The following is an 18,915-nucleotide window of genomic DNA, read 5'->3' as shown; positions in this document are numbered from 1 at the left end:
AATCAGCTGCAGGGCAGCTCCCAGCTTTCCACTGGGACTTCAACTTCTCTCTCAGTTGAAAAAAACTTAAAAGTGACTGCTTAGGTCTCAAAACATGTTACTGACAGCTTTGCAGGAGAACAGCTTCCAGATGGGATACTTTTTGGTGTGTTGGGTTGGTATATATGCATTTAACGTGGCACCTAGGTCTAAGAAGTACAAAGGAATAAGCTACCGTACAAATACACTGAATCTTAACAATTACACAAAGGGTACACTACATTTAGACATACCAACCTTTCTCTTTGCATACTACAACATGTAAAATTTGGTATGAGGGCTTTCTGGCTGGGATTAGGCTGAAAGCCTCTTTTTTTTTTTTGCCACACCACTTGGCATGTGGAACCTCAGTTCCCCGACCAGGGATTGAACCTGCACTCGCTGCACTGGAAGTGCAGGGTCTTAACCACTGGACTGCCAGGGAAGTCCCCCTGAAAGCCTCTTGAGAACAGTAAATGTATTTTATTCATCTTTAAATGCCTGGCACCAAGCATGGCCTGGCACACAGCAGACATTCAATGACTGTTGGTTAAGTGACAGGCCACCTGTCACTCCACTGCTCAACAGGATCAGGCTGGACTCACAGCAGCCCAGGTGTCAACCTCCTAAATTAGAAGCTTGACTGAAGATAGCTATCATTCCTTGTCAATGCAAAATTAGTGTAGCTCTAAGTAAAATAAAGTGGCCAATAGCATTTTATACAACATTGTAAATTATATAATAAAGAAAAATATATTAAATGAACGTTAATTTTCAGCTATACTTACCAGAAATATGATACAAATGTGCCTCCATATTAAGCAAACACATGGAGAATGTGCATTTAAAAGGGTAATTTTGGAAGTGGCCATTCAAATCACAAAAGAATTCTTACCTTTTCAAAGAGATTTAGCCTCATTGTTCCTTTATTAGAAAATTCCTTTAATGATCTATAACAATATTTAAAAGCACTAACTACTAGCTTGGGGAGGATAGACAATCAAGAAATTTAAGGCACAAGTGGGTAAAAGTCCTTGGAACTATACTATTTTAAGCACAATTTACACAAGAGAAAAAAGTAACCATCAAACTGATAAAAATCACCTTTTGGAAGCAGACATACCTGTTTGTCTACTATTTTTCTAATTTTGAAAGGACTCAGGTAAAGTGGTTTTAAGTATCAACTTTTAAAATAATAAAGAAGTGTTTAAGTTATCTCATTTCTAAAGCCAATATATTTTTATTTGAGCCAGGATTCAACACTAAGTCTTCTGACCTCTAATTCCAATGTTTTTTTTAACATGCCACACTACCTCAGTATCCCCTAACAGCTCTAGTCCCAAGATTCCAAATCCTTGCTTGCCATTTTCACTTAGGGATGTCAACGTGTCTAAATCTAGACCTATCATCTTGTTTCCAAAACCAGAGCCCTTCCTATTGATTTCCAAAAGCTCACAGTATCCCTCTAATCAGTCACCTCTAATTCCTTTTTTTCACATCTTCCCTCTCCAAACACTCACCATCCTCTGAGCACACTGTTTTCTTGTTCCTTTATTCAGTCGTATGTACTGTTCCTTATCTCCCCAATTCCACCCATGCTTCAAAAGCCCAGATCAAATCAAATCCCAAGAACAGTCCCTGATCACCACCAGTAGAATGATCTTGCCTTCCACAAAATTCCCCAAGCACTGTGCCATTCGTTTAGCGTTTATCTTGATAACCTCATCCACAAGAGCCATACGTCACGTTTCATAAAAGAGGACAACGTCTTCTTTAGTATTCTCCACACAATATGCACCACAAACACCTTGGTTTCTGGCCCCATTCCCACAAGAACAATATTCTTAACGATGTAAATTATTCTCTAAACCTAATCTGTATAATTATTTTACTAAAATACTGTAAAAATCTACTTTAACTGAGACTCTGATTTGTTATCATTTGATATTTGCACGTTTAATGTGTGATATATAATGCAAGTATAAATTTAAAATCCTACAGTAAAAACTGCTATATTTAAAATAAGGTATAACATAGAAACTAAAAGTACAAAAAGTATTAATGGCCAGGATAAAAATACCCAGGTGTTTGCTGAAGGATAGAATTTAGGAATGAAAATCTCTTCCCCAAAATTCAGAGGCCACCATACTACAGGTGTGGCATGGGGGAGTGTCAAACAGGACATAACTCTAGGTAGACGTGTGGCTCACAGAGCAAATACAGGATTAAGTTACCCAAATACCAACACTGTGTGATGCTGCTGAGAGTGTGACGTGCGTAACAGGAAACAAGAACTACACAACTCCTACGACTGGCTTTAACAGACCTAGTAGTTAATCTCAAGCAGCTATTTCCTCCTCTGCCTTCAAAATGGCCTGATGGGATTCAATTATTGCTTGCTTTGAGCTCTCTCGGGCTCTTCGGTCCCCTATACCGATCTAGTTCTTCACCACCAACTAAGCAGCTTCCTCAAAATCTTCTGAAGTCACTTTTTAAACAGCTGTGGCAAACGTTTTATGTACTGTTGGTTTCAGTCTTTCCTCCTCCCAGGACCAGTTGGAAGACAGCTTGCCCTGCTACGAAGTGTGGGAGTCACCCCTGAAGGTATAAAACTGCCAAATATCTCTCACATATGGGAGACAGAGCTGTTTATCTACCAAAGTGAGAAAGTTTTATAATGAGAGTAGTAAAGGAGAGGACTAACCAAGCCTTCTGGTACCCTGTTTTCATGCTTGGTAAGACTTGGTCTAATTCACTGTCTTCTCAAACTATTTTTGATGGCAAGCCTCAAAAAGAAATAATTTACACAAAGCCCAGAACACATAGCTGTACATATAAGTATAACAAACAAAAATTCTGCTTATGACCCACTAAAGAGATTTCATAATCAACTAATGGATTATAACATGCGGTTTTTAAAGAAGTTTCTAACACCTGATCTACCTGGATCCCACATATACGTTTGTAATTAAAAGGGCTCTCCACTGGTGCTAAATTTGAAATCCCCACACTGCCCAGGGATTGGTCTTTGGGCTGCACAGGCTTTAAATAGAAAACTGACAAGAGATTTAACATTTAAAACCAGAAAATATTAAATAACTACAACACATAAAATTTTAAAAGCTCAGTATCTTCCCTAAGACATGGTTTTGAAAACGTACTTTGGTCCTCCACATTCAACTGCAGACGCTTTCACAAATCGAATAGGTTGTAGTCCCACTGGTTCAATGCTTAGAGTATTGTTTTCCACTGCCTCCAGAACAGCCGAAGCCAACTTCAAAAAGAACAAAGAAGTATTAGATGCTATGCTGGCAGGAAAATATAAAAATTCTATTCTATAATAAACTGGTTTTTAAAAATTATTTCTTCCAAGGTCCACTAGATTTGCCTTAGCTAATGAAAAAGAAGGAAACCACATAATCTCGGTTTGAATTCTTTTATAATTCAAACATTGTTATGAAAGGCAATTCAGTTATAGCTAAATAACTTTTCTTATTACCTAGAAGGAGATTAAAGACATTAATTCCACACCACCCCTTACCCATAATTAACATCCGTTGGTTACGTCACTTCAAAATGAATATCCTAAGGCTTTAATTTTGCTAAACTTATGCATTATTTTTTCCTATTGGTCATTCATAACACAGCAATATGTGTTAATTATAGCTATATATTTACTGATCATGTATTTATGTGCACAAGAGTCTACAAAAGAATTAACTGAGGGCATCCCTGGTGGGGCAGCGGTTGAGAGTCCGCCTGCCGATGCAGGGGACACGGGTTCGTGCCCCGGTCCGGGAAGATCCCACATGCCGCGGAGTGGCTGGGCCCGTAAGCCATGGCCGCTGAGCCTGCGCGTCCGGAGCCTGTGCTCCGCAACGGGAGAGGCCACAACAGTGAGAGGCCCGCGTATCGCAAAAAAAAAAAAAAACCCCAAAAAAAAAAGAATTAACTGAGTTATCAAGTATTAAATGCCCAGATGGAGACGGTAGTAACTGATAAACAATTGATGAAATAGACAAATTTCATTCTGGCAAGATTACTCATACTGAACAGCCTACCTAAAACCAGAGCCACAATGACTAACATATCTACATATCAAAAGCATTTTACTGTTCATCTTAACTTTTCCTTACAAGCAGTGTTATATAATTAAATCCTCTAAAGACTTAACGAAAGACTCTTAGGATTAACTTTCTTAAACACTGATTAACAGGATATTTGTAGACAAACTTTCCACATGTAAGAACAAATTAAACTTATGACCTTACATTTGTATACTGCCGTGTAGTATTTTTTAAAAAATTTTTCTATCTACTTAATTCACTTCATTTTATCTTAACAATCCTGTGATACAGGCAAGGAAGGCATTTTTTTCCCCTGTTTTAAAGAAGAAGAAACTAAATAGGGCTTCTTTTTAATCACATACAGATAAACCCAACAAACACTTTAGAGTGTACATAACTTCCCTTGCACTGAACCTTGGACTAAAAATTAAGTCCTACCCCCTTACATATTTAATACTTCACTCCAGTGCAACACACTGCAGCATAAGTGATCCTCTGCTCAAATAAGGAAAGAGGTTCAGTAAGTGAATGCCAAGAAATTATTACGATCCTAATATGGAATGGAGAAATGGTAAAATATGACACTTTATAACTTATTTATGTAAGAGATATTAAAATATGTAACATGACTCAGTAAAAGGTACAGGAACAACTTTAATGCATTTCTGTTAAAATGTGTTTTTAATTACCTCACTTTTTGAGAAGGTTAAACATGGAAAAATATCTTCCTGATAGATTTTGTCTAAGAAAGGACATGTTCTGTCCATTATGGGCTCATCCTTCCAAGATCTGAATTCATTATACAGGGATAAGTCAGCCTGACAAAAGAAAACACAAAATAACTTTTTAAAAAGTACAAACATAAAATAACTTTATAAAACTGAAACCTAATTTAAATATTACTGAAAAAGAAATACTCTTTATTTAAAATAATAATTGGACCATTCTTGATTAGTTATAATACACAGTAGTAATTTTTCTTTTTTTTTAACTGAAGTATAGTTGATTTACAATATTGTGTTAATTTCAGGTATATAGCAAAGTGATTCAGTTATACATATATTTTTCAGATTCTTTTCTATTATAGGTTATTACAAGATACTGAATATAGCTCCCTGTACTATACAGTAAATTCTTGTTGTTTATTTTATATATAGTAATGTATGTCTGTTAATCCCATACTCCTAGTTTATCCCTCCCCCGTCCTTTCCCCTTTGGTAACCATAAGTTTGTTTTCTACGTCTGTGAGTCTGTTTCTGTTTTGTAAATAAATTCATTTGCATCTTTTTTTAGGTTCCACATATAAGTGATATCATATTTGTCTTTCTCTTTCTAACTTACTTCACTTAGTATGATAATCTCTAGGTCCATCCATGTTGCTACAAATGGCAATATTTCACTCTTTTTTATGGCTGAGTAATATTCCATTGCAGCAATTTTTCTTTTCTTCTTCTTTTTTTTACGGTACACGGGCCTCTCACTGTTGTGGCCTCTCCCGTCACAGAGCACAGGCTCCGGACGCGCAGGCTCAGCGGCCATGGCTCACGGGCCCAGCCGCTTCGCGGCATGTGGGATCCTCCCAGATCGGGGCACGAACCCGTGTCCCCTGCATCGGCAGGCGGACTCTCAACCGCTGTGCCGCCAGGGAAGCCCCGCAATTTTTCTTTTAAAAAAACAATCCAAACTCCCAAATGACTAGCTGGCGCTTTTCAATGTATCCACTATGGTGTCCAAGGACACTACTATTAACCACCTCGCCAAAAAAAAATAATAGTAATGTTGCAGCTCCCCTTAAGATACAAGTGCAGGGCTTCCCTGGTGGCGCAGTGGTTGAGAGTCCGCCTGCCGATGAAGGGGACACGGATTCATGCCCCGGGCCAGGAAGATCCCACATGCCGCGGAGCGACTGGGCCCGTGAGCCATGGCCGCTGAGCCTGCGCGTCCGGAGTCTGTGCTCCTCAACGGGAGAGGCCACAACAGTGAGAGGCCCGCGTACCGGAAAAAAAAGTTAAAATAGAAAAAGATACAAGTGCACACTGTTCTGAATATAAAGGATGATAAGTCTTTTGTGAAAATAATCAAAAAGTAATTTGGAGCCAAGTTAATTAAATAAAGTGTTTGAGGGGCTTCCCTGGAGGCGCAGTGGTTAAGAATCCACCTGCCAATGCAGGGGACATGGGTTCAAGCCCTGGTCCGGGAAGATCCCACGTGCCACGGAGCAACTAAGCCCGTGCACCACAACTACTGAGCCTGCGCGCCTAGAGCCCATGCTTCGCAACAAGAGAAGCCACCGCAATGAGAAGCCTGCATGCCACAACGAAGAGCAGCCTCCTCTCGCTGCAACTCTAGAAAGCCCGCGCAGCAACCAAGACCCAACACACACAAAAATAAATTAATTAAATAATTTTTAAAAAAAGAATTTAAAAATAACATGTTTGAATAAACAGAGACTGACTAAACCGTGAAACCTCGTTTGGGGTCAAAAGTGACACCAATTCTTCTGCTACTACCTTAAGGCATTTCCAAAAGAATTTCCAAAATATTTACTGTATAAGCTGCAAGACTAAAAGCAGCACACACATAGCCTCCTAAACAGACTATCTTAAAATATAACATTTATTTAGATTGTTTTGGCATTTCAACATCCAGTATCTACCATCTGAATTATCAGTAATAATCCAGGCTGGCACCCACCTCCCTATTCACTCTTCCAGTTGTCCTTTCTCTACCCATCCAATTTAATAAATTTTCCCAAGTATTCTTCGCTACAGATTCCCTCAGCCCAGCTCAACACTACCTGTCAACATACAAAGCTACATCCACCCACAGCCACCCAAACACAGAGTAGTGTCTCTCACTCGCCTGGCACTCTAAGCCAGAAGCACTGGATACACTATAAATGAAGCACTGACTGCAGCTATGGCCTCTAGCACAGCTCAATCAGATGTGCAGGGAGTCTACACAAAAGTAACAAAAGGCTGACTGTACCCCAGGTTTCCTACAGACTTTCCTTTAAGGTGTATAATGGCAATCTCAAAGTGAATATTTTTCATCCCAATCCATAAATTCCTTGAATCAAAGCTAAAGGTGAAAGGATAAAAATATTAGCAGATAAGTAATACTTACATTTTCAAATTCACTTTCTTTGTAAAGGCTACCCTTTGATGGATATAAAGCTCAAAGTAGGTAAGTAGTGTTCTAAGGAAAGATTCTAGTTTAAAGGCAGTAATTAATTTATTAAGAGCTGACTCTGTCAGGAACTATGGTAAGCACCTCACAAACATTTAATCCTAAAAGCTGAGCAAGATAAATATTATAATCTCCATTTATTGATAAGGAAATTAGGGTTTAGAGAAATAAAATAACTTGACCAAGGTTACAGAGCAAGAAACCAGTAAAAGCTGACATCTGAGTGACTTGATCTCAAAGCCTTGCCTCATTACATGTGTGTGCATACATTCACATGTGTTTTAAATGCTTTCAGAAGATACGTTATGACCAAATGCCCCCATCACATTTTCTGCAGAAACATGGACATGTTTCATTTTCCTTCCAATTGTTAGATCGTTTTCTGAGACTTACACAAGTCAAATTTATGTGTTTCTGCTGTCTAATGAAACTATTTGACAAGTTTTTCACATGTATTAGAAAACAGGATATATGTGGAAAGCAAAAAGTTATATGCTGCCTATGCATATTTTAAGGAATTTTGTAAATTAAAAACAAAACTTTAAAATTTTCCATGAGAAAATATTTAAATTTTCTTAGTGTAGACAATAGGGAAAAAAGGTACATAATTACACACACTGAGAAACCATAGCAAAAATACAAGTTGTACCAAGCAATGAAAAATGCTATCTAGGGCTTCCCTGGTGACGCAGTGGTTAAGAATCCGCCTGCCAATGCAGGGGACACAGGTTCAATCCCTCGTCTGGGAAGATCCCACATGCCGTGGAGCAACTAAGCCCGTGCACCACAACTACTGGGCCTGCGCTCTAGAGCCCACGAGCCACAACTACTGAGCCCACGTGCTACAACTACTGAAGCCCACACGCCTAGAGCCTGTGCTCCACAACAAGAGAAGCCACCACAATGAGAAGCCTGAGCACCACAATGAAGAGCAGCCCCTGCTCGCTGCAACTAGAGAAAGCCTGCGCACAGCAACAAAGACCCAACGCAGCCAAAAAAAAAATACTATCTAAATTGAAAGAAATCAGAATTAAAGTTATGACTAAAAAAGCTTCTTAAATTTTTAATAGAAACCAATGTGAATTTCAGATTTTGTCACATTCAGATTTGACCAAGTACTGAACTTCTCTCTCACTAGCATCTTTTTTATTAATAACTAAAAATGCAATTCAATTAAAATAAGTAACAACCTTGGTTATTCAATTTAATAAACTCCTGGCTTCCATGCAAAAATCTGAACAAGCACACACAGCTTCTTAATGAATAATGATGAACTTGAATTCACAATGTAAAATATAGCTTTTAAGAAAAAAATGGGAGAAGGCTGCTCATTAATTAGTGATCAATCCCCTTGGAAATGTTTTCTCATCATATGTAAGTAAAAACTATTTTACTCAAAACACCTCAAAAAGGGGCTTCCCTGGTGGCGCAGTGGTTGAGAGTCCGCCTGCAGATGCAGGGGATGCGGGTTCGTGCCCTGGTCCGGGAAGATCCCGCATGCCACGGAGCGGCTGGGCCTGTGAGCCATGGCCACTGGGCCTGCGTGTCTGGAGCCTGTGCTCCGCAACGGGAGAGGCCACAACAGTGAGAGGCCCGCATACCGCAAAAAAAAAAAAAAAAAAAAAAAAAACCTCAAAATATTTCCAGTTATTATCTCAGTTATCTTTATAACATATCTTTTAAAATGATAAGGCTACCATTAGTTCCATTTTTTGTTAGTTAATTATCTGAACTCTAGGACTACCTTACTGATATAAAATTCTGCTTCTCCCAGAATTTAAGTAAAAGCAATGTGCCATTCTTCAAGAAAATCACCTAAATGTTTTCACACATTCTTATATTCATATTTTGCTAGAGCACTCTAGCAATAAATTTTGACTAGTCATATCATTAAAGCCACCCACTCTCCTTTATACAACACATGACAGTTTGCTTCCTAAATGAAATATCGAGATTAAGAAACTTACCAAGTTTCCAGCGGGTACTCCAAAATCAGCCAGGTAGAGAAGGGAAATGAAGAATCCCTGAAAGCAGCCAGCTCTAGATAATGCCTCCCCCATCTTAATATTGAATATTTTGTACTAAAAATTTTGCTGGCAAAAATCATAACCAACACCTCAGTGATGAGAATTAATAAGTATCAACAGAGTCAGAGGGGACAGTCCTGGACGAGTTACCTCTTTGCAGTCTTTTACAATTGGCTGTATCACACTGAGGTCCTGATGACTGCCACTCATAGCACTGCTTGTACTTTTATTTCTTGTATGCCCCTTTTTAAAATGTGTCTTTCCACCTGGCAAAGGCTCTTGTGTAGGTGATGTTGGAGAACTGGACAATACAAGTGTCTTCAATGCAGCCACTTCAGCTTGAAGTACATCAATCTTGAAAAGAAATCAACACAGTCACATACACTGAATATGTTTTATGACAGATGCAGCTAAATGTTAGCAATTTGGTTACTTTCAAAGATGAAATATAAGTTTAATCTGTATTTCCTATGGATTAATAAAAGGAAAGTAAAACCAAATGTTTTTTTTTTTTAAAACCAAGTTTTTTGATGTTTCCATACAGTCTGGATTCAGCTGCTATTCACATCAGATGAAATTTTTTAAATTATCAAAATGTCTAACATTTCACTTATGTGAATTTTCAAAATCTTCAAAATATATTAAAAAATAGCTTATGATTAGTTGCTGTTCGTTCCTAAAATAGTAAAATCTAATAACATTTCAGTTGGCTTTTTTTTAGTGAATTAAGAAAATAAATAATAACTTTAAAATGTGATTATGTAATCCTTTTGATAATACATGTGATTCACAAGGCTTTAAATCATTTGCTTCTAATATAAATGGACACCAAACATTCATTATTAATTATTATGTAGTAGCTATTTTCTTCTTTATAGTTTCCTGTAGTTTTAAAAATCTTCTAAAGTAAGCACTGCTTTTATAATCAGAACAAATCCAATAAATGTTAAGGTATTTTTAAAATAGTAATCACTAATTTCTTTACATCTTATAGTATTAAAAGCAGCAGCAACTTACTTTTCCTTGTGCTTCTTTTAGCTGTTTTTCTGCTGTTGCCTGCTTGACATTTGCTTCTCTCACCATCTTATGAGCTTCCTGAAAAAGTTAACATCCCAAATTTTGGAAACAAAGTATCTAGCATTTGTTTTCAAAAATCTTTCAACATGTGTCTATGATTGAGGCAAAGATACACTAACAAAATTTTGCCTAAAATTAAGTATCCAGCGTAAACTGCTGAAATAGCAGTTGTCATCAGCCAGACCAACTATTAGGAATAAGGAATAGGTACCTTCTTTTAGTATCTATTACCACTGAGGCAGCCAAGTTGAGTTTGATCATTCTGATCAATCCCTGTGTAAGGACTGCAAATGTGATGAAGGAAAACACATAACCCACATGTCAAATCCAACTTCTTTGCAGTTAGGTTTTTATAATTTGGTATACACACACACACACACACACACACACACACACACACACAATTCATTCATATAACTACCCACAGCAAAGGCATACAGAAGGGACAAGTAAAAATATTAACACATCAATAATGTTGCAGTTTATAGGAATAACAGTTGAGAAACCTTAGAGCTTCCAATAAAAGTATTCACAAAATGATATTAAATGACAATTTTGTGCAGAGCAATCTAAAAAGGCAAATCAGAGTTAACCCTTTAATAAGATCTTAACTTTTTAGTACCACAAATATGAAACTCTAGGTATTTAATTCCCCTTTATTCATATAACACTTATTCATCAAACACTTAGTCATGACACCTCTTCATGAGGTACTGTTCCAGGTGCTGATAATACACTGGGAAAAGAGACAAGGTCCCTGCTCTTAAGGAGCTTACATTCTGATTACGTTCTAATAATCAAATAAAATATCTGAGTACAAATTCTGGATTTTATTCTAAATCCACTATGAAGCCTTATGGTTTTTTAAGGAAGAGAGTGACATGATCTTACTTGTACTTTAAAAAGCTTACTCTCCTGTACGGAATAATCCCTATAAAGAATAAGAATAGACTGGAACAGTATACAGGTGCTCAAGATAATCCCCCAAGATTTAAGAACATGTATTTTAGAACTTCAGTTTACAGTTCATGAGAAGGAAGAACGTGAGGGAAGGAGGAAGGAAGGAAGGAAATCAGCTTCAAAGACATTTAATCATTTGACAACAGAAACCCTCACTAGGTCTGCTGACTGTTCAGGGGAGAGTAGAAGTTCTCCACACCAGAATTCCACGGTGGCACTCCCATTTGTCCATTTGCTCTTAGAGTACTGTAATGAACTGCAGCTTGTATGTGGCCCATGAATGTGAGTTTACAGATTATATTATTTTAAATAAGAGAAGCTTTACTATCAATGCTTTATAATGAGATTAACTGTGAGAATATGCCATGCACAATTATGCTGGTTATCTTGTGTCAAAGTCTGTAAGAGCTATCAAATTTAATAATGAGGTAAGCATTTTTCTTTTAAAAATAACAAATGTTTCAGCTGTGCTAGATTTTTCTGTGATGTCGCTGTCAATAAAACACTACTTGACAGGTAGTTTCAAAATAATAAACATATCTATCTGACCCACCAAGATAAGTGATATTTAAACTATGAATGCAGAAGTAACTCGTGCTAAGGAGAGAATATTTGTTTAAATGTTTGGAAATGGACTCTGGTTTCATAAATAGCGGACTATGCAACTTGAAACAAACTTCCTACAGAGAACAATTTTTAAAAGTGGGACATTTTTTAAAAATGTGTTTGAAGACATTAGAGAGCTAACAAAAGAGTGAAGAATCAGGGGACCAAGATCCAGGAGAACAGGTAAATCCAGGAAAGTGAGCTGGGATTTGGGGTGACTTGTCCCCTAGAGATATAAGGGATACATTGAAAAGGTATAACATACATGTTATTGGAGTCCAAAAAGGAAAGAGAAAAGAGCTAGAATGAGGCAGGAGCAGTATCTAAAATGATAATTCATAGGTTTTAGCAAATTGACAAAAGACATCAAAGGATATATTCAAAAAAGTTTGAGAACTTTTCTATCACTCTCATTCTGAAACTGAAAAATGATATAAGTATCATCTATATGAGAAGTCAGCGAACTTTCTAGAAAGGCCAGATAGTAAGTAGTTTGAGCCCTGTAAGCCATATGGTCTCCATTGTAACTACTCAACTCTGCTGCTGCAGTGTGAAAGCAGCCATAGACAGTAAAACAATGAGTGTGGCCATTCCAATAAAAATTCACGGGCACTGAAATATGAGCTTCATATAGTTTTCATATGTCACAAAATATTCCTCTTTTGATTTTTTTTTCCCCACCTCTTACCATTTGGAAATGTAAAAACCAATCTTGTCTCATTAGGCTGTACAAAAGTATATATAGGCCAGTTTTGCCCTGCAGGTTGCAGGCTGCAGACCTCTGATCTATACAAATATTCATGTCTGTATACTTACAAACTTTAAAAACAGAATTTTTTTCCTATCTGGTTAGCAGTTATTCAAATGAAGGGGATTTTCTTCCCTTTTTTACAAAAAGTGTTTATTCAACATCTTCTGATTAATTTGCAAAAACAATTTGTTGGTATTAGAGAAGACAAAAATTCACTAGAGAATGTTCTGGAAAAGCCTTCACATAACTGGCAATGGGACTGAAAATTCAGTATAATGACTTATTACAGGAAAAGAAGTACTTGTTCCTTTTGGATCAGTATATCTGTGAGTTAGCAGCAGCATTACATCTAAATTTTAAAAATGGAATTTAGACCAGACCTTCATCTGGATCATAAATTTAGAATAAGATTTCAAAAACAAGGTAACATATTCAATCACACTGCTCTCACTAAATAAATATACACACACACAATATGTTTTAGTGAGAATAAAATACTTTTGTACTATTATAAAAAATTTAAGCATCTTTATCTCACTCTTTTAAAAACTTTTGTTTTATACTGTAACATATTATATGTGTGTTAGTGTATGTGCATAATTTGTAAGTAAGTACATATGCTCTTAGAACAGTGTCTAGTACATAGGAAACTCTCAATAAATAGTAGGTATCTTTATCATAATGAAGGTCCATGCTCAAATTTGTCTCTGTGACTTGAGACAAATGAAGTTCCATTTATGACTTTCATAGCACTTAAAGCAAGATCAAGGTCATGAATCTGAGTCCCAACTTTGCTCCTTACTCTAATTATGCCTCATTTTCTTCACAGGCAAAATAATTTATACAATATGTGCCATATGGCATTGTTGAGAGAAAACTAAGCATATCATAGACATTTATTAAAACTGGCTGAAAAAATATAAAAACATCTTAGGACTACATATCTTTTTTTTCCATGTTAAATGTAGACTACTTTGTAAAGCATTCTTTCAACCAACTTCATTTTATATTTTACATTATCTCAAAATCTAAAATACTAGAAGAAAAAAATATATATATACATACATACACACACATATATAAAATTTTAGAGTCCTGTATTTGATACATTTAAGACTCAAGTTTGCTAAATACAAAGTATAATTATATTCAAGATTATTCATCATTCATAATAAATTCCTAATCTGAGTTTACAAGTTTACCAAAATTGTACAAATTGAGTTTATTCAGAAAAATCTTTAATTCTTAAAAAAACTACAGACACATATACATAAAATGTAGGCAAAAAACATCTTTTCATAAGACAATGGTAAACTGAAATCATGAAGGCACAACTGAGACCACAGAAAAACGTTTTGCCCTTTTTTTCTAAATTCGTATTGGTTTGAATACAACTTTCTTCATTACTGAAATCATCTTTAATCAGTGTAGTTTCTTTCCCAGAAAGTATACACAGTTAAGGCTATTAGCCATTGTTAGGCTGGGGATAAGTTAGGGATCCCAAAACTATGTTTTTTAGATAACTTTTTCATTCACTGCATGAACCGCATTTCTGGTACTTCACATCCTACTATAGAGAGGGAAAAGTTTGTTTGTTCTCCCCCTACTTCATCTAACAAAATGCACATGTAAGTGCAGATGGATGGAAATAAGCAGGGTTAAAATTAAGGGCAGGCAGATAGGAAATCAAAATTAACATAAGTAGCATAATATATTTGTTTGCTTATCTACTATCCATATATTTATAAACATTTCTTCTAACCAGACATTGCTGGAAGAAAAGTCTTGTTTCCGAGTCCTTCTACATATAAAAATGTAACAAGTTACACAGCTCCTGTTCCAGATCTTTAACTTCCCACTACCTCTATGCTTAAATTTATCTTCCTCTCATCTCTGAGATGAGCAAACTAAACAAGAAAATAAGTTAGTTTTTAAACGTCCATGAAAGCAAATGACACCCAAAAAGACAGGGGAGAGGGCAAAGGGTTGTGGAGCAGAGGGGGCACGGAAATCCCACATGTTTGAAAATATCTTCTGCAATATTACTTGTAATGATAGAAACTGTGGAATGTACACTTGATAGATTATGATTATCATTACATTCACTATGTAGTAACATGAAAAGATGTTATTTAAAGTACAAAATATATTAGGATTACAACTAGGTAAGCAAATACATACAGCTAAAACTAAAAAAGATTCTGCATATAAAAAAATAACAAAAGGTAAAGAAATTTTTCCTCCAAAATCTTTTTTTTTTTTTTTTTTTTTGCGGTACGCGGGCCTCTCACTGTTGTGGCCTCTCCCCTCGCGGAGCACAGGCTCCAGACGCGCAGGCCCAGCGGCCATGGCTCACGGGCCCAGCCGCTCCGCGGCATGTGGGATTTTCCCGGACTGGGGCACGAACCTGTGTCCCCTGCATCGGCAGGTGGCAAAATCTTTTTTTACATTAAAATTTTTAAGAACAAATTTTTAGGGAAAAAAAGAAAATATTGGTAAAGTGATAATGACACTAGTCATTCTAGTAACACATCAATGTTTTTAATAAGGAACTTCTGAAGGCTAAAGGTCTTATAACCTAAAGGTAGTGGTTCTTAACCAAGAATAATACCCTCTCCCCATCCTCCACAAGGATATTTAAAAGCTGTCAAAATGATGAGGGAGTATTACTAGAATTTGGGTTAAGTGTGATGGTTAACTTTGTGTGTCCAACTTGACTGGGCCACAGGTGTCCACATACTTTAGTCAAACATTCTGGATGTTTCTGTGAAGATGCTTCTGGATGAGACTAACATCTGAATTGGTAAACTGAGTAAAGCAGACTGCCCTCCATAATGTGGGTGAGGCTCATCCAATCAGCTGAAGGCCTGTTAGAACAAAAAGGCTCATCCCCAAAGAGAAAGAGAATTCTTCCTGCCTTCAGACTCAAATTGAAACATTAGCTCTTCTTTGGTCTCAAGTCTGTCAGCCTTTGGACTAGAAACTAGAACTACACAATTAGCTCTCCTGGTTCTCTGGCCTTTGGACTCAAGACTGGAACTACACCATCATCTCTCCTGGGTCTCCAGCCTACCAACTCATCCTCCAGATTTTGGCACTTGCCAACCTCCATAACTGCATGAGTCAATTCCTTACATAAGTCTCTTTCTACATACATGTAAATGTATATATGTATATACACACATCCTATTGGTTCTGTTTCTTGGAAAACCCTAATACACCAAGGATTCTAAATGTCCAACAAAGTCAACGGCCCCCCTACTGAGAAACACTGCTTGAACCGGGTAGGAATTTTAATCCTGTGGCAGGCTGGAAATAAAGATGTGTGCCTTCTAACTTTCCTCAAATCATCCCCTATCAGAAGACTACCTCAAGGGTTTGCCATCTTTGTTAAGGAATCATATAAAGATACTCTAAAGCAGCCCCTAAATAGTTGGTAAAATCAAAATTAAAAGTTACCTCCTTTCTTTCCACATACACATTTTTAAACCACCTGATTCTGGTAACCCACAGTGTTTTTTTCTTTTCATATCATTTTAAGTTGCAGACTTTACATTTCTTAAAGATTTTATCTTTTTAGAGGACTTATAAATATGCATGAAGCTAAGCATATCTTTTTCAAGATTCCCTCATAAAACAAATCTATCAATATATAAAAACCATGACGTTGCTCTTGGCCAAGATGTAAACAGACCAACCTCAAATAGACTAGCTGTGAGTTCCTCCAATTCCTGTCCAAGTTGATCTCGTACTTTAGAAAGCCTCTCACACTCTTCATCTTTTAACTTCAGTTCCTATGAGAAATTGATCATTTTATTTTTTATTTCCAAAGTTCGAAGTTAGATTCAGCAGACTATACAATTTTTACTAATAAAATTACAAAATATTAATACTGCCCCCACCTACAACATTCACACTGAAAGTGTTTATTTAGCACTTGCTATGTGTAAACAATCAGGCAAGTCTAAAATTACAAATAATTCTAACTCACATATTAAATTTTCATGTTTTTTCATAAAATATCCAAAGATTAAGTATAATTATTCATTACATGTGAAAATAAACAATTAAATAACTTCATTCTTTTTTCCTTAACTTTTCTCTGAACATATTTATTTCTATCAACCAAGGAATTTCTTCAATTATGCTGATTCATTTCAATAAATGTTCAGTGAAGTTTTTTCATGTTTACTTTAAAAATTGTTTACCTATAATTCCATGTACCATACTGCAATCAGTCTAAAATTTCCATTAGGAGACTATACCCATTTAACACTGCAACCAGAGGCAAACAATGTATATTACATTTAAAATTAAGAAGAATATTAACGACAAAAATCCTACATTTATACGTGACTCCTCAGTAGGTCATAAATAGATGCTAAAAATTCCTTTATTAAGATGTTAAATATGCAATTTTATGTTACCCTAAATTTATCTTTCAAACTTAGAGATTAAAAAAAAATCCAAACTCTCTATATATCAGCCACAAATACAGTTATTCTGTAATTGTGGTGGCAGCATAGTTTTTCAATCCCCTGACAATTCCTGACAACCAAATATTCCAACTGGGATATCAGAAGAACCAAATGACTACATCTTCAACAAAACTAGGTAAAAGAAAATCCCAACATATCTTAGACCATGAGAAAATGTGGCTACACTGCCCAGACCACAGGATCAGTCACTGTGTGGAAGGGAGCACCAGAAAGTGAAAGGGACTACAGAGATACTGTATAAAGCCTCAGAACCCAAAAATCATTACAAATGCCCCCAAAGCAGAGGACTATACCCTTGGTAAAAACTGGAAGAAAAAAATGTGAGAACAAATGGAGAAAAAGGGAAGGGTTTTCACAGGCTCCAAGTTAGAGATGAGTGCAAAAATCATACGCAGTACAGAGGCAGCTAACAGTACAGTGAAGCTCTAAACACTCAGGAATCTCAAAGCATCCAGCAAAGAGACCTTTCCAGAAGGACAGAGCCCCACCATAAGGGGAGAACTCTTGGAATATAAAACCAAATTGCAGGATGGGAATAATGGAGATAGCAAGAGAGAAGGTTCAGATATTAAAGGAGGAAGGAGTGGCAAGGTTCCAAAGGAAACAGATTACTGGAAGTATTATTAGGCAAAAAAAATATCTTAGGATGTAATGCTAAGCACTGAGACACTAGGCTGATGGAGAAAACCTTCTTTCACTTTCATGGGTTTTCTTGTTATTAATTAGTGCCTTTTCTTTTCAGCTTTAAAGAAGTCCTTTTACATTTCTTGTAAGGCTGGTATAATGGTGAACTCCTTTAGCTTTTACTTGTCTGGAAACCTGTTGATCTCTCCTTCAATGGTGAATGATAATCTTGCTGGGTAGAGTATTCTTGGCTGAAAGTTTTTTCCTTTCAGCACTTTGAATGTATCATGCCAGTCCCTTCTGGCCTGCAAAGTTTCTGCTGAAAAATCTGCTGATAAGTCTTTTGGGAGTTCCCTTGTATGTAACAAGCTGGTTTTCACATGCTGATTTTGATATTCTCTTTAACTTTGGACATTTTGATTATAATATGTCTTGGTGTCTCTTTGAGTTCTTTTCTGGAACTCTCTGTGTTTCCTGGACCTGGATACCTGTTTCCTTCCCCAGGTTGAGGAAGTTTTCAGTCATTATTTCTTCAAAAAGTTCTCTGCCCCCTCCTGTCTCCCTTCTCCTCTGGGACCCCTATAAAGTGAATGTTGTTCCACTTGATAGTGTTCCACAGGCCCCTTAAGCTACCTTCACTTTTTTTCATTCTTTTTTCTTTTTGCTGCTCTATTTGGCTGAGTTCTACTGCCCTGTCTTCCAGATCACTGATGCTTTCTTCTTCTCCATCATCTATCCTCTTGTTGAACCCCTCTAGTGTATTTTTCAGTTCTATTATTAGATTCTTTGGTTCTGTGACCTGTGTTTGGTACTTTCTTATATTTTCTATCTCTCTGTTGAAGTTCCCACTATGTTCATCCATTCTTCTCCCGGGTTTGGTGAGACCATTATTTTGAGCTCTTTATCAGGTAAATTACTTTTCTGTTTCATTAAGGTTATTTTCTGTGGTTTTACCTTGTTCTTTCATTTGGAATATATTTCTCTGCTTCCTAATTTTGAATCTCTGTGTTTGTTTTCATGTATTATGCAAAATAGCTCCCTTTCCCAGTCTTGGAGGAGTGGTCTCATTTAAAAAATGAACTTGGGCTTCCCTGGTG

The 18,915-nt window shown here is 36.6% G+C and overlaps 1 protein-coding gene across 6 annotated transcripts in view; it reads right to left on the bottom strand.

The window, feature by feature from the left end:
• RAB3IP (RAB3A interacting protein) overlaps window positions 1-18,915 on the bottom strand; it is a 190,231-nt gene that overhangs the window by 15,013 nt on the left and 156,303 nt on the right. For all 6 annotated transcript variants that reach the window (XR_016394974.1, XR_016394975.1, XM_022571552.2 and 3 more), the window contains 5 exons: window positions 16,394-16,489; window positions 10,319-10,396; window positions 9,452-9,655; window positions 4,775-4,903; window positions 3,180-3,292 (listed from right to left, as the gene is read on the bottom strand). Coding sequence is in view for 4 of the 6 variants with exons in the window: in XM_022571552.2 (XP_022427260.2) it covers window positions 3,180-3,292; window positions 4,775-4,903; window positions 9,452-9,655; window positions 10,319-10,396; window positions 16,394-16,489 (620 nt within the window). In the remaining 2 variants the exon portion in view is untranslated. The remainder of the gene's footprint in view (window positions 1-3,179; window positions 3,293-4,774; window positions 4,904-9,451; window positions 9,656-10,318; window positions 10,397-16,393; window positions 16,490-18,915) is intronic.

Source organism: Delphinapterus leucas, chromosome 11, assembly GCF_059928025.1.
Source record: "Delphinapterus leucas isolate spDelLeu-1000000601 "Yukka" chromosome 11, BTC_Dleu_Yukka2, whole genome shotgun sequence".
NCBI lineage: Eukaryota > Metazoa > Chordata > Mammalia > Artiodactyla > Monodontidae > Delphinapterus > Delphinapterus leucas.
This window is presented reverse-complemented; position numbering and strand designations above follow the sequence as displayed.